This window comes from Stegastes partitus, unplaced genomic scaffold, assembly GCF_000690725.1.
Source record: "Stegastes partitus isolate 25-593 unplaced genomic scaffold, Stegastes_partitus-1.0.2 Scaffold750, whole genome shotgun sequence".
Taxonomy (NCBI): Eukaryota; Metazoa; Chordata; class Actinopteri; family Pomacentridae; genus Stegastes; species Stegastes partitus.
In genome coordinates this window covers 228,270-253,761 of record NW_007578481.1, presented here as the reverse complement: position 1 = coordinate 253,761, position 25,492 = coordinate 228,270, and the positions used below count along the sequence as shown (strand labels likewise).

General features: G+C 42.7%; 2 protein-coding genes across 2 annotated transcripts in view; one reads left to right on the top strand and one right to left on the bottom strand.

Moving 5' to 3' along the window:
- Positions 1-3,013: 3,013 nt before the first annotated feature.
- On the bottom strand, positions 3,014-11,479 carry cunh19orf67 (chromosome unknown C19orf67 homolog). The gene is made up of 7 exons (XM_008291592.1): positions 11,341-11,479; positions 10,094-10,268; positions 9,863-10,010; positions 8,411-8,511; positions 7,447-7,665; positions 6,610-6,768; positions 3,014-6,402 (listed from the first exon to the last, which is right to left on the bottom strand). Exons 1-7 carry the CDS (start codon positions 11,477-11,479, stop codon positions 6,276-6,278), a joined length of 1,068 nt encoding a protein of 355 aa, XP_008289814.1. The 3' UTR covers positions 3,014-6,275.
- Positions 11,480-15,271: 3,792 nt separating this feature from the next.
- The window catches only part of pkn1a (protein kinase N1a), a 61,889-nt gene continuing 51,668 nt past the window's right edge, over positions 15,272-25,492 (top strand). The window contains exon 1 of the mRNA XM_008291571.1: positions 15,272-16,085. Coding sequence (XP_008289793.1) covers positions 16,065-16,085 — 21 coding nt within the window. The 5' untranslated portion in view covers positions 15,272-16,064. The remainder of the gene's footprint in view (positions 16,086-25,492) is intronic.

The window sequence follows — 25,492 nt, the reverse complement described above, 5'->3', positions numbered from 1 at the left end:
TGTACTCTCTCACCGTACAGTTTTATTGAAACGGGCACTTGGGAGTGGCGTGTACGGCATATTTATGATGGATGACTTGTCTTGCACACAAATCCACACACGATTTATTTTAGGGTCTCTGACAAACTTTTATCAGCAGCTCTGTACATCTCCTACAGCAAACACTCAGCCATATAGCCTGCATTCACTGAAGCTCATATTTAAGTTACACCAAGTCCATACATGTCAAGTTATGGTCTTTGCTTCTAAGCCTGGACATGATGAGCAACCTTAAAGACTTCACTAAAACTAAAACGAATCTGCCACAAGATGATCATCCGCTCCACCAGACCTTCTCGTGTCAAGCAGCAAAGACGTTTGAGATCTTATCGCCCGGACTCAAGATGGAACCAACGTCCCACATTCTTCTTCTACTGTAACTTCCCTCCAGTTCATTCTGGGTGTGTTGCTGTTTTAGCTCTTTTCTACTACCTTTATTTTTTTTTTAGGCATTCTTGCTGCACTGTATTAATGTTAACAGAGCTTATGCATGTCACTGTTGCACAAAGAGTGGATTCATCTCATTATTTTTGGATTGGTGTGTTCAGGGTTAGTCAAATAGCTTGGCTCTAGGTGCTGAGGTTAGAACCATGTCTAGCCGTTCCTTCTAAAGCCAAGCTGTTGTTTTAGTTTTCTTGTGATGCTGGATGTGTGTAAATGCATGGAAAGCTTTTGCATGTATCACTGGTTGACTAACGATAAACTTCATTTATGAGTGACTGTTTGAGCTTGCGATAAGCTTTTCTGTGGTTGTTTTGTCTCACCATAGTTGATAGTGATTGCATATACAGGAAGTTTGGCTGCTTTTTTGCACATACAAATCTTTCTTTTCTGGGTGTCATTTTAAAACTATTTAAAACAAACCACTTTAAGTATGCACCTTTGCTCTCTGCACAAACCCTTGGCCCAACCACCACCCCCAGTCCTCTTACCTTGGGTCACATTTTTCTAGTGTGTTCACTGTTTTTAACACAAATCTGGTGACTCCACCCCTCTGAATATTTATCGGGCTGGTTCTGTCACTGCTGCACAACTTGCAAACAATGTCCCACTGTCACTTGTTCCGAGTACAAAACTACAAATAATTGCTGGTCACTTTGGTGCTGTAGGCTACTGGCAGACCTTTGGGCTTGGCTTCACAATGCTTCCACTATTCCTTCAGCAAGTATGAGCCTCTGAAGGCCACCCCCTTCCCTCTACACCCTTCTGCTTGTACTCACTGCACTGCTCTCACTGTCCTGCTGCCTGTGACCTCCTGTTGTATAACACCACGCTACTGTAATCTTCCTTCCCGCTTCCTTTCACACACAGGCTTCACTGCACTACCGCACCCTCACCGCCGTGATCACGCAGCCTACCCTAGAACCTACTACGACATCGTCAAACCTCACGCCGCTGCCGCCACGCCACCCAAGCTGACCTGTGCCGACCTTCCACCCAGGAGCCTCGGGCAGCAGGCGCTGAGCCCTCAGCTCCGCAGGCTGGAGCAACATCAGAGACAACTGCTGGAGATGCAGCAGCGTCGCGAGCAACAGAGCCGACCGCTGGAGGAGGCGGAGCAGGAGAGGAAGAGGAGGGAGGAAGAGGAGCAGAGGAAGAAGAAAGAGGAAGCTGAAGAAGAAATAAAGAGAAATAAGGAAGAGGAAGAGAGGAAGATGAAGGAGCAGGCAGAGGCGACCAAGAAGAAAGAGGAGGAAAAACTGAGGAAAGAGGAGGAGCTGAAGCAGAGGAGAGATCTTGAATTGCAACTGCAGCAACAACAAGAGGAGCTGAAGCAAAGACAGCAAATCATGCAGTGGCAACAGGAGCTGCAGCAGTCTAATAAAGGCCAGACAGTGCTGCTGTCTCCTTCCTCTGGCCTGTGCACCATCTATGAAGCCCTTGAGAACAGTGATGAAGAGGAGGCTGAAGGTGAAGAAGAGGAAATCGATGAGCTGAACTCCACTAAAGAGAAGCAAGAGCCAAAGCAAGATGCATCATATAAGAAGACAGACGAAAGCTGTGACAGGGTCACGTCAAACGATGACGCACATCAAGACTCTTCGCTGTCCGACAGCCCCCCTCCTCTTCCAGACTCCCCTCAGTCCTCCAGCAACCCCTCCCAGGATGGAGACAGCTCCTCCTCTTGTCCTCCTGAGTCTCCAGAGCGACCTCCACCCCTGGACTTGGACTGGGGCAAGAAGGTGGACATAGTCCAGCAGCTGATCAATCAGACGTTGTTGCTGAATGGCGATGGTTGCTCCTCCCTGCTGCTGCTTCCGGGGGGTGCCGGAGGGACGCTGAGCCCCCTGGAGAGCAGCCTGTGGCCCAGCTTACTTCCTCCACTCACCCCTCCCTCGGCCACCGTCACCTCTGTCAGTAGTTTTTCCCCAGAGGCCACTGGTAGCTCCCCCCAGGGAGAGTGGACCGTGGTGGAGCTGGAGACGCATCACTAAGGGACGACAGTGTGTGATTCCACTCACACGCTTTGACAGCACTGCAGATGTTGTGTTTAAACTTTAACAGCACTCATACAGGGAAGATGACACAAGTGCTGTCTTTTTATGCACACAGACTCATGGGGTCCAAGACAGGAGAGGCAAACACAAACAGGGTGATATACACATGTATGCAGAGTAGCACATTTTACTGTACTGTTACTATACACACAATATTTGCTTCCTATTTACAGCTGTACAGAGTGGGGTCAACATAACAAGATGAAATTATTTGACAATATCACCATCTGTTAAGGAATTAGCTAGATCATTCACTTGATGTACATGACATTGTACCAAATAGTCAGCAGTCGCTTTAAACTGTGCTATAGTTCACTGCCTGTGTAGCATCGCAGTAGAAGCAAAAATTTCATTCTACTACTCTGCTGCTGCTCAGCCCTGAAGGTAAACCCATAAACATGGTGCTGTGGATCAGTGGTTCCCCACCAACAAGAGAGGAGATCATCCGATAGATCTGAGGGGTTGCAATAAGAGACTTTTTTTTCTCCTGTGCACTGTTATTATTTTAGTCTTTTCTTTAATTCTTGTTTGTTTTTTCTTTAAGACTACTGAATAAATCTACCTATAAGGGCTTTACAAAGTATCTAAATGCAGAAATCCAACAAGATATAGCAACTCTGGTTGAACCAGCCTGGAGATAAATGCAACCTGTGACCAAGTTTAGTTTAGGTTTTTTTTTTTTTCTCTTCAGAGTAGCAGTTGGGAATCACAGCTATAGATACATTTGAGGGGTTTTATAACTGCACTGTGAAAACAAGCACATACAACACAGATACTAATGCTTGATGGTGCTACGTATGACTTGTTGGCTGATTCCGCAAGCATGCTGTTTATTGACACAAAAACGAGATAAGGGGCTTTCTTGCCCTGGATTTGGACTCTCAGGCAGTGCTAACCTTCATAGATTCACTAGTATGAGGCTAAATGTTGCTTCTCTACGCACAGAGGAGTTTTTAAAATGGCAGATTTGTAAACATGACAAACTGAAAAATGATTACGATGCACCAAAGTGTCTCGTGTTACATTTCTGGTCATATCAGTTATTTTAGTAATTTAATGATGCATTGAGTAGCTTAATAAAGATTGTTAAATGTGAACAAATGTGTTAATATTCCCCAAATGAAGGCGGAGGTGATGCTCGTCATACCCCGCCCTGGTTCTGTATTCATTTTTGTCAGCATACAGAAATCTGCACATAAAATCTGAATATTTAATGAATGCAGGACCTCGCTGTCCTCCGTGTCCTCGCTGTGACACTGCCTGAGAGTCTGTTCAGGTGCAGAAAGTCTGCCAGTGAAGAACTTGGGTCTCATCTCTTCCACACAAAGTAGAGAATACAAACACAACATGATGCCACACTCTGAAACTCAGCACCTCACACACACACCATTGCAAGCACAAACTTCACAGACTTCTAATCCCTCACACCTGAAACCGTGCTATCACTGACGGACTCCCATGATGCATCCCTGCTCCTCACTAACGGGATGGAACTGGACACGTTTGCTGCATCTCTGTGCCATGTGTGGTTACACAAACCGACGGTGCCAAATGGCCCCTATCAATTGAAGAAGGTTAAATCGACCGCGTTGCTCACCTGCGCCCCTTTTAATTGAAGCCATACCTGTTCGTACATGTTTACATGCATCCTCATCACCTTACTCATAAAGTGAGAATACACTGGAGATGTCTTGCTATTGATCAGTGATCACTAGAGCTCACTGGTTCCTAGCTGTCTAGGAGATTGCACTTAAATTCCTCAAGTGTTGTAATTTGTATTAATTCAAATGAGCCGATTGCAGAGGCCCTAGCAGGCCCTGTTGTCGTCCTTTTCCTGATGTAATTTATTTGCAAACTGATGTCAAAGAAATTAGTAGATTAGAAATGAAGGAAATGATCTCAGTCTGAGCTGTGTTGATTCCGCAGCTCTTAACCAAAGGTCAGTACGACGTGGAATCTGCATTTCCCTTTGAAACACTGGAGTCAGGTACTAATGAGGCTGTAGTTGTGTTTATAGTAGATGAAGTGGGTTAGAATTTAAATGAAGTACCACTGAAGGTTACTGCAGAAATCTGGTTTTAAAGTCGACATCACTGATCTTCCTACACCAGTCAGATTTTAATTTTACATCCAACTCTGGGTTTGAACCGACACTGCTGTGAAAGTCAGGGGCCACTTTATGGTGGAGGAAGAAGAAGTTTTATAAGGGGGGAAATGCTGGGAGGGGGCTTAGATATCAGGTTATTCTGGACACTGACCGTGTTATTGTTGAAACTGTGATGAGCTACAGTATGAAGAGTGCGTGTCCTGCTGGTTGTAAATGTTTCTATCTGTGCTGTACGTCCATGTCAGTCTGCTGTCCGTTGAAGGCGGTCGTATTTCGTTGGATTGAAAATGAGGGAATTCTTTTATGCTGATTTTTCCCATGAGATCGCTGACACTGTCCACTTCAGTCCATTTCTTGTTTTCTGTCCGTTCTTGGCTCGCTGCCTCGCCTTCCCGGGTTGAACAGCATAAAGACTGAATTGTGTTTGATAAGAGAATTGAAAGCAGTGATCCAAGTATTAAACTGGACAGATTTGGCATCCAGTGCTTTTATCTTATGACAGATTTTTTGCTCTTTCCCATGATCAGATCGAGCAAAAAAACGAAATAATAATCCCCCTTTGCTAGCTTGTTCATTCTCAAAGCTTATGTTGTGCAGCTAAGTAGCAACCAGATGTTTATGTGTGTGTCAGCCAGGACACATCATGCTCACAGCGTTTCTAAATGTCCTTTCTCAAACATGTCTGTGAAGTGTTTTGTACGTTTTTGTGGGTGTATTGTCTAAAGACTGATCACTGTAATGAAGGGAAGCTCCACTTTACTTTTGTACTTCAGAGTTTTAGAAGCATAGTAGCCACTTAAGAGTTCTATATAGATTTTTTTTATTGAATAGAGATGGAAGGATGTTGGGTGTAAATGGTAGATTTTATTCTCTGGAAGTAAATTGCCTTTCTTCATGTCCAGTCAACAGAACTGATGAGCCGAATGGTTGCAAGGTCAAAGTGAACACAGTAGGCTGAACTCGGAGTGAGCAAATTTTATTTGTTACTTAGGCTCCGAGTCATTAAATCTCATTGAAATATTAATTTATTGAAAATGAAGTGAGGCCTGTGTGTGCTCATGTAAATGTCCTGATGAACCTGTTGAAGTAAATCGGGCATTGGAGGCCCAAATCATGGCAGCTTGTTCTAAAAATGTTTTTCTTGTTTATTTTCTCATAGACACATCTGTGATTGTGTGTAATGATTTCAATGCAATGTTTCATGTAAATAAAATGTTTTTTTAATAACATGTCTGGCCTTATTTACAACACTCCGCTCTTACAAAGTTTTAAAATGACTAAAAAATTTAAAACTTAAGATATTCAGCGCTATAAAATCTTTTAAAACGTAGGAAAGCAATACGTTGAACAGTAAACATTACCCTAACCTTCATCCAACTACTAGAGACAAGAAATCTTTTAACACTGTGAACAGTATATTACAAAAAAAACAAAGAAAAAAAACCCACTGTTATCAAGGTTTTTAAAAAAACTTGACAGTGTTTGAAGCAACTGGATTTGAAACCAGACGTGTAACCTGAGAATCTCACATCAGCTGGACACATAACTGGCCTAAAGGCGTCTCTACAACATGCTGTGTGAGTAAAAATGGTCTAGTTTCATTAACGGATCAACTTCTGCAGGGCCTCACATCAGTCTGTGGTCATGTGGGGCAACAGCAGCTGCTGCAGGTAGTCTGTAGCGTTGCTGCTCGACGGCTCATCGCTGCCCAGAAACAAAAGCCGGTGATAGTCGGCCTGTGGGATTTCACACAAGATCCTTAAACATGAACACACAAAGATGAGTCAGACGAGAAACGGTGCAGAAATATCAGAATGATGATGGTCATGAATGTAGCTTTTGGTAAACGTTTCACACTTGCATTTTACAATGTGTTTGTTATTCACACATCAGTGCTTGCAGAGATTGTGAAAGTGTTTGTGTTCAGCATCTTGCACAGGGATGCCTCAGCATGATGGAGCCTACCAGTCACATACATCCTCTGTGTCAGGATCTGGGTAGACCTGCACCCACTGGCCGATGGACCACATCCTCACCACGCTGCCATTAGAGACACTCTGATTGTCCCCGTCAGCCTCAGCGTCTGCGTGTACATTAGGAACGTCCTCGTAGCACAGGAAGTAACTTGAAAGGGTTTGAAGTAAGAAAATGGTTTGATGGTTAGAGATCAGTGATTGGTCTGCAATCTTGGTTTGAATCGATGTCCAGCTCAGATCACTTGGTGATGTGAAAGGTTTACTGATCTAATCTCAGAACTCCTGAACTGCTCACAGATTCTTTGGGGCTGCCCTGATTAATATCGACCATGTTTGATGATGAGGTAGAATAACGCCTTGAGGCTGGCTTTAACTGGAGATATTAAAACTGATAGTTGAAATCTCAGCTCAAGCTCTTGAGGAGAATCGACTGTGTTGTCTGTATCCTCCTAGTCGGCTTTTGTTTGTTCTTGTTGCTATGCAATGAGCTCGTCGCTCTTTGCTGCTTAACAGGAAGTTACTGCACCACAATCTTTTTGTTTACATCTGCATTCCCTTGAGATCACGTGAGGTGGCGCACTGCTCCCTCAGGCACAACAATCCTCATATCCTGTAGTGAAGTGAGTGATGTGCCATTATAATCCACTCTTGAAGCGTGTGCATGTCTGAGATTAGAGAGAAGAATATCTGTGATGTGACTCCTGATGCTTGTGATGCAACCCAATTTTAAAATCTGTTCGTGTTTTGAAACTCCTGTAATGTGAGCCCAGCTTTGGCCTGAGCAGGAAACAGAAAGAAAGCTAAATACTGGAACATCCAGACTTACTAGTCAGTTTCAACGACTCTTTCTGCCTCTTCCTCGCCGCTCTCTCCCGCCTGCTCTTTGTCTTTCTGGTGCTCGTCTCGTAGTCTCTCCACGTTCCAGCGCATGCGCTTATACAGTCCGGTGTCGACCTCGGACAGGTACGGCGTCGGCTTACAGTAACGGAAAATAGTCAGCCTCAGATTGCCGAGCTGAGTCTGGCCAATGCAGAAGTGAGACACGCTGGCAATGCAAACAGAACAGGCAGAGTTAGACAATCAACAATAGACCGGTACCTGTAGGAGATTGTTACTTTAGGAGAAACGAACTTGTAAAAAGAAGAAAACGGGACATGAGCACAAAAACCTAACAGAGAATATCAACTACAAACGGTATGAACAACAATGACTCAACGAATATATCACGTAATCTGTAAGCAACAAGTGCCACGTTATTTCACGTGTTCACGATGTGTGCACTGAAAAGCCTCAAAATGATTACAGGCTTGTCCAAATACACTTCCAGGCTTAAAAAGACATTACTGGATTTAACGTTTGGCTGTATATACACAAGCATAAACTACAGGAGGATTAAAGCGTTGAGAGGATCATTAAGTTACCACACATGGGTGGAACCCGCCATCCTGCCGGGATCGTTTATTTCAGCGACGTCTCGGAGAATACTACAAGTAACTATCTGAAAACTTAAAGGTTTCACTGCTACAGTACTGTGCTGTGACAAACTAAGGGAATACTGAGGAGGCTGCATAAGGAAGAGACACATACTTGGAAAAAATGTTAACAAACTAACAACAAATCGGTTCCTCCAAGAAAAGACCGAGGGCTTGATAGCAGAGGATTCGGTCATCTTGTATTTATTTTACCGTAACATGTTGAAATGTCAGGGAAAAAAAGATCAGAGGACAAACTTACAGCAGATAGTAAACACATAGTAAACTTAAGCGTGCATTGGCTTGTGTGTTGTGTACCCATTAGGCTCTGTCTCATCCAAAGAGAGAAGATTGTAGCTGGCGTAGGTCAGAACCAGCTGCTCCAACCTGTCACACAGCTGCTCAGAGAAGTCCAACAGCTGCATACGCTACACACACACACACACACAGTAGAAGCTCAGAGTCAAGTTATAGCAGTTAAACCATTACACAGACACCCAGATGGCGTCTCATTCAGCATGGCTCCCATTGGAATAGTTTGTCCCAACAACTGATCTAAACTGTTCTGAAGCAACTGACCACCACCAACATCTCATCTGTCAGGTACACTCATGTCACCCTTCCCAGGATGGCTTTCGGATGTTTGAGTCGTTTCTTCAGGTCAATGCTAACCGTATGTGCATTAATATTACACTCGCTAGAAAATCACACAACAAGTTGGACTGTGTTCATAATAACAGTCACAACTAGCATTACCTGTAGTTAGGCAGAAAAAGGTGAAAAAAAATAATTTAGGATGAACATTTCTTCTAGAAGTCTGTACGGAGTTGGCCACTGGCAGCTCAATAACACACAAGGTCTAATCACTGACAGGAATCTGGGGGCATCTTTTTTTTTTCTGGTAGATTAATGGTAGCAACTGGCTGAGTTCCTTGAAGACGTTCCACCTCTCATCCAAGAGGCTTCATCAGTTCTGACTGACTAGTTGGGAGTTCCAGATATCCTGAAGGAGCCATTAACACCTGAGTTTCGGTTTCAGTTGGGGGTTTGTTGCTCCTCCGCCTCGATATGTGGGTCATAGTGCTCCCCCTGCCACAGTGGGGTTCTTTAGGGTCTTTTGTGGGGCGTCCTGTCCAAGCACACTTCAGTGACCATTGTTGGACTTCTACCTACATGCCATGCCCTCAATCAGGTATCAGAATGACTGGCATGTAGATGATTTCTTTTTTTAATGACAAGACCGTGTTTTTAGCTTTAATCAGTGTTGTGACCGTGCACTCTGTTGGTCCTTTAAATAGCCAAACAGGTGAGAGACCCTCTTGACACACAGATCAAGTTTATATTCCAGAAGCCACAAACTATCTTGTAAACGTTCATGTGATTTTTGCTTCAAATGCACATCCTGCAGTATTATTTGAGCAACATGCAGCATTTGACATGTAAAGAGATAAATGGTGGGGACTCCACATGTTTCTGTGGTGATCTACTTCCTGCCCTGTTTCTTGTTCTGATGCCACTCTGTTTGTCTTTTTCGCTCAGTCTCCTGCAAAGGTTTGATGACAGATTTGTTGACAGTGTATTTTACCAACCTGGAGTCCTTTCCAAAACAAAAGCAAATATCATAACCCAAGACAAGTAAAAAGGGGTTTGAATATTCGCTTTAAAATGTGACTGACTAAAACCAAAACAGTCATCGTGGCTACAGAGTCCCAGTAGGAAGACATGCTGCAGTAATTTGGGTGAGTCTAACTTTAAAAAAAAAATGTTTACCTTTGCCAGGCAAATGTCACCACGCTGATGGGTGTGTTGGGACACGGTGCTCCTAGCTGTGGATTCCAGGTAGTTAAAGTAAGGCTGGCAGGTGAACAGGAGGCTTAGCACAGCAGCAGCAAAAGTCTCTCTCTTTTGATAGGCTTGCCTGCCAGAACAAACAGAAAAACTTTACAAAATGGCAAAAGCATCAAGGGGAAGCCAGGGATTTATGACTAGCCAGGAACCTACCCACTGACAAGGCAGTTGTGTAAGTCATCTGCTTTGCTCTTGAGGAACATGAACTCCAGCTGGACGGACTGGAGGCTCCTCTCCAGCAGTCCGACCTCCTGGCACCTGCAGGGTGTCTGTGCACCAAAAGGTGGCGTCAGAGCAACGTTGCCCAACAGCAGTGGCTCATTCACCTCTGAAACACAAATGAATGATCAAAAACAGGGAGAAAAAGAAGGACATTTGTAATTTTACTCCACCATATACATTTAAAAATAACAACTATGTATGAATTTTAAACGTTTGTGTCTGAAGGAACATGATCATGTGGTTTATTTTACCAAAACATCATATGTAAAAATTCAAAAAAAAGTGAAAGGTAATACTGTGAAGAATTTAGACCCAATATTTTGAACAAGCCTGAAAACATGGGGTCTATTTTCAAGATCCTACAACGTTTTAGTTGGCATTTGGTTCAGCATACAAGACAAGTGTGTGGAGGGAAATTTAACTTACAGCTCAGTTTTTTTCTACATTTTTATAAAACCATGTTAGACATTTCAGGTAAACTTTTAAATCCACTTTCAAATCTGTGAAACCTTTTTGTGCTAGTTTGGATGTAGGCCATATCAGACAAGACACAGATCTAAAACCACTATACATACACCAAAATGTCTTAACTAGATTGCGTGAGAGAGATCATGTAGTATCTAAAACACAACTTGTGATGGGTGAAACCTTTACTTGATGTGCAAAAATGCAAAAAAGGAAATGTCCCTGCATTTTCCCCACACTGAACCACATGTCACCAGGTCCTGATCCAACACCACACCATATGGCCCAGTCAAATCAGAACCATATTGTGTGAAAGAAATAACAGAGTATCTAAAACACAATTTCTAATAAATGGAACCTTATTTCATTTGGGGGAAATGCCTAAATTGGCATTTTATTGCATTTTTCTACATCTAAACCACAAAAGACCACATCCAGATCTAAAAGCACTGCATAAAGACTGGTCAAATCTGAACTACATTTCCCCAGAGGGTCTAACGATTCTTTAAAATACAGTTTTGTAACTATCATGCCCTTATTTTATTTGTCTATGTATGTATATATACTCGTCAAATCTGGCCTAGATTGTCTCTGAGAGACCAAAGAGTCTCTAAAACACAGTCTCTGATTTTGAAAATGAGAGATTTCACTGCTTTGTTGCATTATTTCCTAAATACCTTCAGGGTCATAGCATGCAGTAAACAGTGTCTGACCTCGTGGGGAGCTTTGCTGGTTCTCGAGGTAGTCCGACTCCTCACGGCAAATGTCCATCAGCAGGTCCAAAAGCGCACCTGGTCCTAACGGTGACATTTTGAGCTGCTGCTCCTCAACCTGAACTTCGTTGTCAGTCATATTCTCTGCTGAGATTGGACATGAATTCACACGAATTACTTATTATCAACGCTGCGATTTAAATAACGAGCCGGCGCTAACGAACGTTTTGCTAATTAACGATGACGCTAACGAGCTAGCTACGATGACGCTAACGAGCTAGCTACCTGTCCAGATGCTACTAACACATCCGAATCTTAACAAAGAAAAAGCTTATGGTGTTTACCAGTCGGTCAGTTGTTGTTTTTTTTATTATTATTCCACTGGGTAATGGAATGTCCACTCAAGCTGCATTAAATTGCTTACTGCTAAAATAAAAAGCGCTAACTTTAACATTAGCCACCTAGCTAGTTCCGAGCGACCGCCGTTAACCTTCTCTTCTTTGTTGACTTCTCGTCTAAGGTCAAAGGCCGTCGCGTCTCGACGAGAAAAATATAACTAAACTTTTTTTTTTTATTTGTGCCTTTTGCTTTTTTGTTTGTTTGAAAAATACTTGGAATGAAAATACTTTTTAAAAAATAATTGTTGCAGCTATTTTGATAATTGAAGTTTTATTTGCTTCAAGTTGTTCGTTAAAAAAAAGCTTTTTTTTTTTTTTTTTTTAAATTATTTATTTTTTATTTCATTTCCCCTTTATTTTATAGCCTTTTTTATTTTCCATAATGAATAAATAATATTGAGTTTTAAAATGTTTTAATGCTGCTTTGCAAAAAAGTTGCTAATGGAAAACGTCATTTGTTGAAAATGGGTTATGGGCAGTTACAGTTTGTGCAAATCCACATATTTAGACTTTCTGATCTAACTTCTGCCACATCCTCCACACTGAGAGGGAAAATAATTGTCCTACCATGTCCTGTCAGCAGTTGGTACACAGATAATTTTTTTTAAAACTTCAATTTGGGCCCAACTATCAGAACAAGAGGACAAAGAGACCTGTGTGAACACACACTTAGTAGATCTGGTTACTCTATCATGAATCATTGCTACCTTCTCAACAAAAGAAAATCCTCTTTGCTGACTGTAAATGACTCAGCTGTATTCATTTTATTGTCAGTTGTGAGCGTGTAGATTTTCATGTCGTGTGTGTACAGGACACAGAGTGTGTATCCTGGAGTGTCGGGTTACTCTGTTCCTGCTGCCCTTCTATCACTTCGGTGGCACATTTTCATTTTGCAAATCAGTTATGCAAATGTGGTTCAGTTCGACTTTGTCAGATCTATTCAAGGCGCCCACTCGCACCGCCATAGCATCACCTAACCCTATCAGGAGTTTCTATCTAACACACACACACCAGCACGCGCGTGTTTTGCAATAATGCATTTCCAATCAGTGAGCTCAGTTTCAGTTGTACTTTACTGATATTAGCCCCTAGTTTTAGGCACTGCTGCTCCAAAGCACTTCAAATGAGCAGCAACGATATTAAAATACCAACTGATACATACGTGGATGTATATTTCATTAGATGGATGTTTTTGTCATGTTTTACTGGTGCAGACAAAAGCACGCGTCTTGAACGTACACGTGTTGTCAGATCTTGGTGACACATTCCCTGCATGACATCCTGTCTCAGTGTGATGCTGAAAAACCTGCCGTGCAGTTGCTAATTCTAGGCTGGATTGTTGTAATTCCTTATTATCAAGATGTCTCAATAACTCCCTGAAAAGCCTCCAGTTGATCCAGAATGCTGCAACCACAGTTATGACAGGTACCAGCATATTTCTCCCATATTCATCTCTCTTTGTTGGCTGCCTGTAAAATCCAGCATGTAATTTAAAGTATTTCTCCTCCATAGCTCCAACCAAGCTCCATTGTGTCCGAGAGACCTTATTGTGCCATATTATCCCAATGGAGCACTTCACTCAGAGCGCAGGTCCAGATCCTGAACCGTCTTTTAGTTCTACTGCTATAGGCCCTGCTATAGGGGATTTCCTATTATGCACTGAGTGTGTCTCCTCTCCTCTCTTTCACTCTCCATGTATTTATGTAACACTAGTAATCAGGATTTATGCTGCCTGTGCTTTTGTTAAACCTATCTGCACTTCCATCCATCTGTTTTCTATCCACTGCTTTATCCTCTGTAGGGGCTTCTGAACTGACTGACTCTTTAAAATGTATTTATTTATTTTTAAAATATAATTGACTTAATTTTAATTGATTTCTATTTTATGCTTTTATTTTTCTCATCCCTTGTCTTATGCAGCTGCTTCAGTCAGTTAGTTTTCATTATTTGAGAAATCTGTGTGCACTTTATGCAACTTATCTGTACTGTTTGTGATTATTTTGATGTATTTATTTATTTTATTACATGTTTTTGTTCATTTCTTTTCCTTTTTTTCTTCTTTTTTTTCCATTTTCCTGTAATGTACTTTGAATAACCTTTATAAGGTGCTATTGAAATAAACTTTCTTGCTTGCACTATTGTATGTCACTAACCTGGTGTCTTCTCTCTCCTGTACTTTACGTTGTGTTGTGTCCTCTCTGCAGGCACCTCTGTCTCTGGATTTTTAGCAAATAACCTCTCTGACCTCCCCACTGCTTGTTGTCCTCGTAAGTGTCTCATTTCTCTTTACTTTTCCTTTTTCTCTCCTTTAACTTCACTCCAACTAGTGGAGGCAGATGGCTGCCCTTTCTGAGCCTGGTTCTGTTGGATATTTCTTCCTGTTACAGGAGTCTTTTTCCCATTGTCACCAAACGCATACTTACCATCTGAGATGTCCTGAGATATCTTGTGTTGTGAATTGGCACTATATAAACTCAAATAAATCAAATATGCTCTATTTAAACCTGCAGTTAGTATAATATTATATTTTAAGAATGAATTTGTTGGGTTTCTGTCTATCACATACTATTGTAAGCTCTTCATATCACCATGTAAGATATTCTGAAATGAAATTGTGTAAATTGGTGCTATATGAATAAGAAATCAATTAAATATGTCCTTAAAAGTGTAATTATTCTAATATTTTAATTCAAGGATGGATTTGTTGTGTTTCTCTCTATCACATAATATTGTAAGATCTTCCTACAACTATGCAAAGTGTCCTGAGATTACTTATGTTGTGAACTGGTGCTATATAAATGGAAATAAATTGAATATGCTCTATTTAAAGCTGCAAATATAATATTTGAATTCAAGGATGGATTTGTTGTGTTTCTCTATCACATAATATTGTAAGATCTTCACCTTACTATGTAAGATGTTCTGAAAGGAAATAGCGTAAATTGGTGCTATATGAATGAAAAATGAATAAAATGTGCTCTATTTAAAACTGCAATTATTATAATCTTTTCATTCAAGGATGGATTTGTTGGGTTTCTCTCAATAACACAAAGTTGTAAGACGATGTGACTGTGTGAGGTGTCCTGAGATGACTTATACTGTGACGAGGCACTATGTAAATAAAAAATAATTAAATGTGCTCTATTTGAAACTAACATGACTGTAATATTATAATTAAAAGATGGAATATCATGTAAAAACTTTACCTTACAATTCGAGGTGTCCTGAAATTACTAATATATAAATGTAAATAACTTAAATATACTTTTTTAAAAGCTGAAACTATTATAATATTTGAATTTATTAGCGGTTTGTATTCCTAATTGAAGAGTTTTGTTTTTTTTTACCCACATTCAACAGTTGGTTCATTACAAGTTTCTGTTGACAACTTAGCGCTGCTGCAGGTCACATGACCCCTTGGGGCGCGGCCCCGCGGCCCCCGGACCAATCAACGTCCGGGCGGTTTGCTTGGAGCGTCGGGAGCGCGCTGCTGGTGTACAAGTGTTCGGTGCGGCTCCCGTCACTTAGCCGCTGTGTGAACGGGCTCAGACGTCGGCTCTGTTCGTCCCGTGTTAAAGAAAACAAAGAAGCACGGCTCGGGTTTGTTTCCGACCTCAACCAGCGGGATATTCAACGGGCACGTTGGCTCTCTATTGTCCCCGGTGCTGAGTGTGTGAGTGAAGCACTGACAGGCGGCTTTTTCTTTTTCTGTGCGGCATGTGATACAGACAAGAGGCTGAGGCGTGTTCGTGTCTCACGGATGTTACCGGGAAAAGAAGAAGAAGAAGAAGAAGGAGCTTCACTGGGTTTTCTGTCGACACTGGATGTGAGTCTGTATCTGGGCTTCAGCAGGACATGACTGAGCAGAGCCGCTGCTGCTGCTGCTGGATTTTAAGGGGCTCTTGTTTGCTAGCTGTTGAATGGCAAACACCTCAAAGAAGATGAACAACGAGCCCGGAGCTCAGTAGTTTCATTTGGATGCTGAGCGACTTCTCTCGTCCCAAACCCTTTTAATTCCAGTCAAGTGGAGGCTAACGGGGGGTTGAAACACAGCGAAGCAGCGCAGGGAGGATCGGTTCAGGCGCGGCCAGCCGAGCCAACAATGCGGATTACCTCCTGACTTGTTTGCCTTTTGTGTCAATAGACTGTCCATATAAAGTTGAGATAAGACTCGCAGGGACGATAAGCCAGGCCTCTCCGCCCGATTATCATTCCTACTATTTTATTGTCGTTCAAAGGGAGACAGCACGTCGACCTGAGGGACCACATGTGCACACGGTGTCTGCTGTGAGAGTGGCCGGACTGAACACAGCAACAGGGACCACCATGGCGAACGACTCTGTCCAAGTAAGTTGACCAGGCTGGATGTGCTGTGCCCTGCTGCATGCATGGTGTCCTTACCAGTGTTGTGTGTTATCCTGCACCCTTTGTGTTGGGTTTTGGATGGGCTTTCTGTTTTAAGCCACTGATCCCCCCCACCACCACCATTTTGCAATGTGATGCCTTTTAAATGAAGTGATATTTCTATTAATCATAGTGGGCATGAGCTGAGAGCAATAAAAGCACAGTCAGCATTTTTTTAATCTCAGATAAGATATTCAGCAGACTTTCATTGCCATTATGGTGGTTTATCAATATGATTATTAGAATCTGGGCAGTCAGCTGACTTTTATTACCAAATATAGATTTATCAACTGATTATTTTCTTAATCAGCTAATCTAATTCTCTATAAAATGTGTTTTTACAAGTGCCCATAATTGCTTCCCACAGCCCAAGGTGGCTTTTCAAGTTGCTCGATTGCACCAAACATATGTAATTTCCTCCCACAAATAGTCAGTTAATTGATCAGCAAAGTAGTTGCCTATTTCCTCTCATCGATTAATCGACCAACTGTCGCTCCTCTTACTGTGTCGTGGTCGAAAAGCCTCAACAGGCCGGGTGAGTGAAGTATTTCTGATTTGGCTCTTTTTGGAGGGGATTCTCCAGAACTGTTGGACCCCACTGTAAGGAACCACATCAACCACTCAGTAGAATTGGAATTAGATAGTTTGCCTCTTGTTAATAATGCATGTTGGGCCACTTTCTGGCGCTCTGTCACCTTGGAGTTGTCCTGTGTTGTTGTGTTTGCTGCGATGTGGGTCTTGGTGTGACTGTAGCTTTGCACTTTCAGTAGGTTTGTGTACAGGCTAAAGGCAGGTGCACGCAGGCACAATACTGGTGTTTGGTGTAAAACAACATATTCATAATTCCCAGCTCCTTTCAGGCATCACTTAGTTCATGGAAGCATTAGCAAAGCAGGAAGACTGCTTACTTTGCATTAACATAGGACGGTTGTGTGCTGAGGTAATCATACGATTTCCTGATGACACATTTAGGCAATTGATTATTGATCTTTGCATTGCTCTTATGAGTCATCTCGCTTGAATTGACATTATCAAGTGAAATGTGTTTTGAGGAGGCCGATGAACATCATGAAATTCACTAATCTATTGCTCTAGTGGAGCTTGACACGCTGATATTTAAGTCTCAGCAAGTGTTGTGTATCAGTTGACCGTGTGGAGTTGCATACTGTGCAGAAATACCGGTGCCGTCATGCAGGTGATGCAGGTTAATGGGGTATCTGCAATCATACACTTGTCTTTGCAGTTCAGGAACATTGATGCTGGCAATGGAACAGCGGACGAGTTAGCATCAATATGCTCTATAATTAGAAGTAGCTAAGTGAGAAACAGCCATTTAAACATGCAGAACAGGGACAGAAATGACAAAGTATAGAGTGAGACGGCTGCAGAGATGCTGATATAAAATGTAGAGTAAACACAGCAGTTGTTGGCTCACTTTGGATAGTTCACACGTGCTTCCCTTTTCCATCATTACATTCTAAATAGGCATGGTCTGCTGATTATTGATTGGTGTCCATGTCTGTTTTCAATACAGGCACACGTGAGGATTCATGCTCTCCCGGGTTATGGATGGTTGCGTAGCGACACTGTGTATTTCCCTCTATCTGTTGAGGCTACTTTCTAACTTGCACATGACATTCTTAATCGAATATTTTGGAGTTTGAAGCCGTTGGTTGAACAAAATGAGCAATTTGAAGGTAGAAAATTAGCTTAGAAAAACAGTGGTGGATGGTCATCACTAAGACCAATTTTCTGAGAGAATAATCTGCACACTGTGAATAACTGATCGCCGCATCCCTGCACTGACCGCTTTTTCCTCTTTACTTCATGTCAGGAAGTCGTGAACCTCAGCACGTGTCTGTAGTAAAATGAGCCACAGTCTGTGTTGTAATTATGCTGCTTAATTAGAGCATGGCTGCTGTTAAAAGCTTTATTCTGGATACGTTTGCCACTTCAACCGGGTCTAATTCTAGCTTTGCAGCCTTGATGTAAAGTGCTATTCCACTCACTCTGTGCCAAAACTCCTCATATGGGAAACAACCAGTGTAGTAAAAAATCTATGCCCAACAGCTAAATTTGGTTTGCCTGCTCCACTGACCAGTTTGGGAGATGTGTGTATTGATCCAAAGTTGTATATTTGAATCAACCACCCAAAGAGACAGGAGACCGACAGCGTGCATCTGCCCACGCCACGATGCCAGAGGATTCTTCTGCAGCCCAAAAGAACTACTACTACTACTGGTGGTGTCTTTTTCCTAAGAGCACTGCAGAACTCTAATAATCAAGAATGAAGCTGTTGTCATATTTCCTTTCTTGATGTGGTTTGCTGTTTGTTTTGGCCAAGCCTTCAGGAGATTCACAGACTGTAGAGAAGAATCATCAGTGAAAGAAGGAACAGAGAAGGAAGGACTGAAACGGACAGGGATCGAGGTTTCTCTTTGATCTTTTTCACTGGGGTTCAAAGGAGAGAGGTCGCTTTGAGGGGCTGCTGGGTGGAGAACACTGGAAACCATTATTCCCCTCGCTGTCCTCAGAACTTTTCGTCCAGAAACAAGAGCAGAGAATTTGTAGTCGCACCACGGTTATTCATCAAGAGATGTTGCTGTATCCCGAGTTGATGCTGATGTAGGATATTTTGTTTTAGCCTGGGGGTCACTTTTGGTGTGCTTTGCATTTAACTCTACTTACAAGAGACTGGGGCTGTCCTGAATGAGGATTTTCAGCTCAGAGTCGGTGAGAGTGGGTCAGCAAAATATATATCCTGGTAGAGCATGCATAATGGAGTCATTTTTGTTGTCTCATAGGGTTTGTTTTTGTGTTTCTGTATGTGTTGTGTGTCATCACGGATGCTCTCGTATAAATGCAGGCAGTATGATCTGAGTCCTTCTCTGCCACATAGTGGGACGGACACACTTTGCTCGCCATCAGTTGAATAAGTTTGCCTTCTTCTGTGCTAGAATATGTAGGCCCTTTGTCAAGTTGCCTAAAAGATACTTACTTGAGGCACTGTGTGTAGAACATGTAAAATATTCAGTTAAGTTGGGGTTTTTCCAGCTAGTGAGTCATTTTCTTATTTTGAAAGCAAAGCCCTGAATATTTTCGCACCTTGTTCTATAGTAAGAACAATCCAGGCACATGGACGTCTTCTTTTATAGGTTTAAAACATACCTGGTTGTCTACATTTTTAAACAAACTGATAGTGAGTAGATTATACAGAAGGGGACGCCTGGTGTATTTTAAAATCCAGACACAACGTGGGGATGCTAAGGAACAGCTACGGCATTCATTCTGTGCCAGGTTGCACTTATAGAAATCCAACTGCTTCATGGGACTGTGAATGATTTTGAGTTTGATTTATTTACACAGACAATACCTTTAATGTTTCTTTCCTGTAAACATGTTGGACTCATGATGGATAGGATATAAACTGATGCAGCAAACCCAGAGATATCTTTTATTTTGTCTCACATTCTACTTCCTTGACAGTACCTCTAAGTTTCTGTTCTGTTGTGCTTGAAGTGGCTGACGTAGCCTCGAGCTGCTAGCCTGAAGCCGAGGTGAGGAACTGACTAAAGCGGTCTGGTTAGCTCACGTCTTTTTAACTCCACATCCCCTGATTTCATTTCCAAACTTGTCGTCTTCAGTCCCAGCCAACACCGACTGAACTGACTTCACTTGAGGCAGTTTATCAGACTTCATGCTGTTCCCTCTGGAGCCACAAAAGACATCATGTAATTTTCTTTTTCACATATGCAGCAAGACCTGTAAATGGACTTTGATGTGTAAAATCGATGGAGTTCCCCTTTAAGCTTCCATTATTGTAGATATGAGGCAGGCGGTGAAGCTCGACACCCCTCCCATGGCGCGCCATTTGTTTGCCCCCACAGGAAGACGATATTAAACAGCCCCAATAGAAGCCTGAACCCAACTGCGTCACACTTCCTCATAAAGGTTAGAGGGGAGACGAGAATGGAATGGAGGGGGGGATGTGTCATTTTTCTGTACAGTATGTGGAAGGATCTGCGGTGGATGTTGCTTCGGTGACATTTTCACACAATATATGTTCTTTAGCAAAAAGCCTGAACAACCAAGAGGAGCTCCGCTGGCTTCACAAACGAACACACGCGCTCATGTTCTCAAACACAAAGATATAACAAGTGACACACGCGTACAGAGGCAGACACTCCAGGGAATGCATAGGAGTTCTTCCCATAAGCCTTACCATGACGTAAGGAGACAGTTATGCACACAAAGTGGGCTTTTTCTCAGCGCTGCCCTGTGGCCATGTAGGCAGACAGAATCCACAGCAATGCATCAAGGAACCGTTGAGCAACTGGAGACTTGGAGAAAGAGCTAAAATTCTCTCATTCATTTTTATATCAGGAATGTCACTTTAATGAAACAATGAGGTCTAACAGGACTCATGTGATCCAATCCCTTGCATGAATATTTCTATATTTAGGCTTACATGACCATAACCTCCTTTTGGGCCTGTTGACTGCATGCTTTATCTTATCTGGCCCTTCCAGGAAATTATGGGATATAGAAAACGAACACTGTTAATCATGTCTACACAAAATGTTGCATCATGTTGAGTGGTAATGATGACTTCTTTCTTTCCAAATAAATGTGAATTTTTGAACTCTTATTTGACAGTGAAGAAAAACTTAATCCTTGCTGCATTGCTAACACAGTGAGAAAGTGTTGGTTGTGTTCACTGTCTCTATTCCAGCAGTTCTGTAGCTACAGTTGCTGGAGTAGATCTGCGTCCCAGGCAGCGGTCATTTTACAGTCTGGTGCTAAACGGTACCTGCCAAGAACATCTCAGGCTGGATGTCATGGATGTCTCAAGTCTAAGCCTATTTGTGATCCTCCCTGTGAAAAAAATAGATCGAGGGAGGACATTTTGGCGAATTTTGTAATAGCGAACATCAAACAAAATGTTCCAGTGTCGATGTAAGTGTGAGAGTGGTCATTTTTGATTCATTTGCCTGGAGTTGAGACGCAAACGTTCACTTCAACAAGTCAATTAAAAGAAAATGTATCCACAAGTAAAAAGCCATCTGAGGCTTCCAGCTTCTTGGCTGCTTTGCCTTTTCTAACATTTCAGTAAATGGTGTTTTTTTTTTTTTTAAACTTTTGGATTGCTGCTCTGACAAAACAAGACATTTCATGACATAACCTCTGGAACCGACGTGCATTTGTTCTGTTTTCTGATGTTCTGTAGTTTGGTGAAAACAATTCAGTTTATTTTTTTAAAATCAGAGTAGATGATGTTATATAGGACAGACTTCACTTAGAGATTAGTCGCTGAAAATAAAAAACAAGTTGTAGTATTATGTACTTGAGTTGATTCTCCTGACTTCACATCGTGCTTCCTGCTGGTTCGATGCTGAAAGGATCTATTATGCAGCCCTAATGAGAATAATCATTTGCTGCACTACAAGTCTGAATAGTCTGATGTTTCATTTCCTCTTTTCGTTTTGTATAATTGCATCTCAGTTAGACCTTCTCAAAAAAATGACCTTTTAATTACCTTTAGTGACTAATAGTTCAAGCAGTCATCTCCAAGACTCGAGCAGTTGTTTTGGGGAGGAAGTTTTCTGCCATGCTTGTTAGGTGATGCTTTGTCCTGTAAGCCAGCAGCTGTCAGACATTTTTCCCTGGTGTTTTCATTTTCTCATGAATGAAACAACACGGTTGGCCTGTTGGAAAGCAGTGCCGGAGTTGGATCGGGGCGGTGAGGCTTTGCCGGCGTACAAGATTGGAGGTTGCAGGGTGGAGCGAGGGGGAGGGCTAAAGGGCGTTATGCTGATGATGAGGCTCTGCAGCCGCAGCAGTACAATAGGTTGTATTGTCTGACACTAGCTGCCCAGATCACATTCAGTTCACTGCGAGTTCATTTTCCTCATCCTGACTGTCGCATGTTAGTGACCACACCCTCATCAACTACCCAACCAACCCAGCTGCCCGACCTCAGGCAGGGCAGCAAAGCCCCGTAGATGAAGTGTGGTGAATGCTTTCTTAAAAGTAAACTGAAAAATTTCAACTCATAGTTGGTAGGAGCCGCTGCAGCTGTTGGGAGCCGGCGTTCCTCCCTGTAGATTTTGCCCTGTTCCTTTATCTCCCTTTCACATCTCGCCTTCCCTCTGTGCAAACATCCCATAATTCTCATGACCTCATAGCGATGTACCCCTGCATTCCAGCTTTCAGATGGACCCCTCCTTCTCCCCAGACACGCACACAGAAACACACTCGCAGACCGGCAACACTGTCATGACATCACCTATTACCCTTGGCCACTGAACCCCACCAGCTTTCTGTGTGAGCGCTGGGAGGCCTGGAAAAGCAGCAGCAGCAGCAGCGATCAGGAGGATAGACGGGTAACAAGTAGGGCAGGGTGGGTCACTCAGCCAAAACATAAATGTAACAGACGTTTTACTGCTGACGTCTGTTTTTCATCCTGTGAGGCCAAATAGATTACAGATGCTGAAGTTTTGTCCTCGTGTCTGCATCAGTGCAACTTTGGTACCACTCCTTTTTTTTTTTTTTTAGTCTTTTAAGTGTCATTATATAAAATCAGTACTTCCTCTCTTTAGCACTCATGTGGTCCCCGGCCTGGCTTGTCAACACCAGCAACCTTGCACCCTGACATACCTTGACCCCTGACCCCTCCTCATTATGGCACTGCCTCGGGCCCCCGGGCCACATACATCGATCCCAGCCCCGTCGCTCAGCGCTGCCGTGCAGTTTAAGCAGAAACTCAGTTAGGTTAACCATCTCTGGAGCTGCTAGAGGACTGACGGTTTGTAGAAAAAGTCTACTTTTCTGCAATGAAAAGCATCTGACAAACAGGATTTAGTGAAGGTGGAGTTGCTTCTCACTTGTAGCTGAAGTATTTGAACCTGACAGTGTTTGGTGATATTTATTCTGAAGTATTCATCTCTCAACTGGTGAGCAAGTAAACAAAACTGTTCAGCCTGCCTCAACATACGGTGCATGTAAAATCCAATACCGAGCTTATGTCAAAAGATCTGAGACATTTTTTTATTTTTATTTTTTTTTGTACTAGAAATAAACCAACAGAGAGCATTATGCTGTAATCTCTCTGAAGCATTTTCATTTCAGGGAAATGTACTAGACCCTAATGGGACAAGATTTTTCTGGACCCATAAGCCGAAGCAGTATTAGAGCTATGATAAGGTAACAGGGGAAATAATGAGGAAAACGCCATGTTTTTCTAAGGATTTAGCGTTAAGCGTGTGTATTTATTTGCTACTGTTTGCTAAGATGCTCATGAATAATGCACAGGACTTGCAGGAGCTCTGACTTTTTTTCTTGGGAGTCCTCAAACAGTTGTGATTTTTGACCACCTCCCACGCTGCAGCCATTCCAGCGTACAACGTTCTCATCCTTCTCCACACATTATGGAGATTCAATCATGGCGATTTTCCCCCACAGCAGGGGTCCGCTGGTAAACAGCTCATGAACAAAGCAATATTGGACAACTTAATGGAATAAACTAGGCACGGTCTGCTGTGTGCCACGGAAAGCACAAGTGCTGATATGTGTAAGCCTCATTAGGCAGCATTGGATTTTTGTATCTGACCTGGTTAGGGATAATTTGCCCCACAAATGTGACACCGGGCAACTGCTGCTTTATTCATCACGTTGTTTTTAAGTGTACTTTTTGATTTAACAGGTATAGAGTTTTTCCCGAGTAGGGCAGGAGGATGTTTGACTAAAGTAGCGTCTAAATAATTTCCTGACCCTTTAAGTTTAACTATCTGGACGGGTTTTTATCACACTGCAGCTTGAGAAAACGGGAAGGTAGACAAAACACACCAAGCTAGGAAAACACAGTCGCCACACCTGCAGCATTCAGAGAATAAAGAGGAAACCCAACGAAATACTGAAACAAAACACAAAATGTATTGGAAATGTTTTCACTCAAAAGTGAAAGTTGGCTGGACATCAGCTAGTGTCTAAGCTGCATCATTTGGTTGCATTTTCCTTCCTTGCAAGCCATGATGAGGATGTTTTCTTTCTTTTTTCTCTGTGTGTGTGTGTGTGTGTGGAGGTCTCAGGGCCGCTGTAGCTTTTCCAAGATTTGACACAAACATGTGGTGTTTGACAGAAAAAAAAAAATAAAACAGTGTGGGAAAAGTCTGGAGTGATGATGTTCAATGGAGGGTATAAAAAGATGACAGGCTGATGCTGGAGTTGCCGAATACCAAATTGCGGCCTCTAAGGAATTTTCCGTCAATCCTGTGGCCTTTCTATGGCGTCCGTGAGTGGTCAGGTCTTTTTTTGGTAATGCTTTGGTGATTAAAATGAGAGAAAATGACCACAAATTGGTGCATGTATTTTAAGCAAACGAGCAGCAACAACGTCAATGAGTGACGGTGTTGGTGGAAGAGAGCTGTGTCATCTGATGTGGCCGCAGAACACACCAACACTGTTGACCAAACTGACAACTAGCAATCTAATTGGGTTGCTATGATTTGCAGAATGGTTTCCAGTTTTCCTTCAAGTCAAATCAAATTTATTGTCATTTTGCTGTACATACACAGTAGTACAGGCAAGATGAGAGAGCGTTTCTTCAGGATCATTTCATTACTAAGTTTTGCAGAATGTACGTCTGGGATAAGACACTAAACGTTCACTGTCGCTGTCTCCTGAAGGGGGCGCTGCATCCATGCACGCCGCCATCATGTTGAACATGGTGAACCTCTTCAGGTCCTGGTAGGTCTTCAGGGACACAAAGACACACACGATGGTGTGACGATGGTGAAGCTGCAGATGCTGCCCAGAGCTAGCTGTCTGTCTGTTTGCATCTCCTCCAGCTGTATGTCCGTCTGGGATGCTGTCATGGAGCCATGTTTCTGTTAAAGCAAACACAGCAGGCCCTCCACTCTCTGCAGGTTTCTCTCAGCAAACGTAGCTCGTCTAGCTTGTTGTCAAGGGAGCGGACATTGGAGAGCAGGAGCGACGGCCCCGTTGGCCTAGAGGAGTTAGCCTTTAGCCTAGCATGGATCCCGGCTCTCTTCCCCTCTTTTGTTTACGTTCGTACCGTTTGCACTTCCTTCTCTCTCGGGTAACTGCTGGCGTCGTCTCCAATCAGACTCGGTGTTGGTGTAGTATCTCCACATCACAACTGATCGCCACAATTCCAGCGCCTGACGCACAGCAAAGTCTCCTGGCCGCAAGTTTTGCGGAATGAATGTCTGGGATAGTCAAGACACTCAAAACGTTCACTTTCGTTGTCTCCTGAAGGGACTGCTGCATCTATGTGCGCCGCCATCACCATGGCGACATATTTATATATTTATAACTAAAGCAGTAGGGAT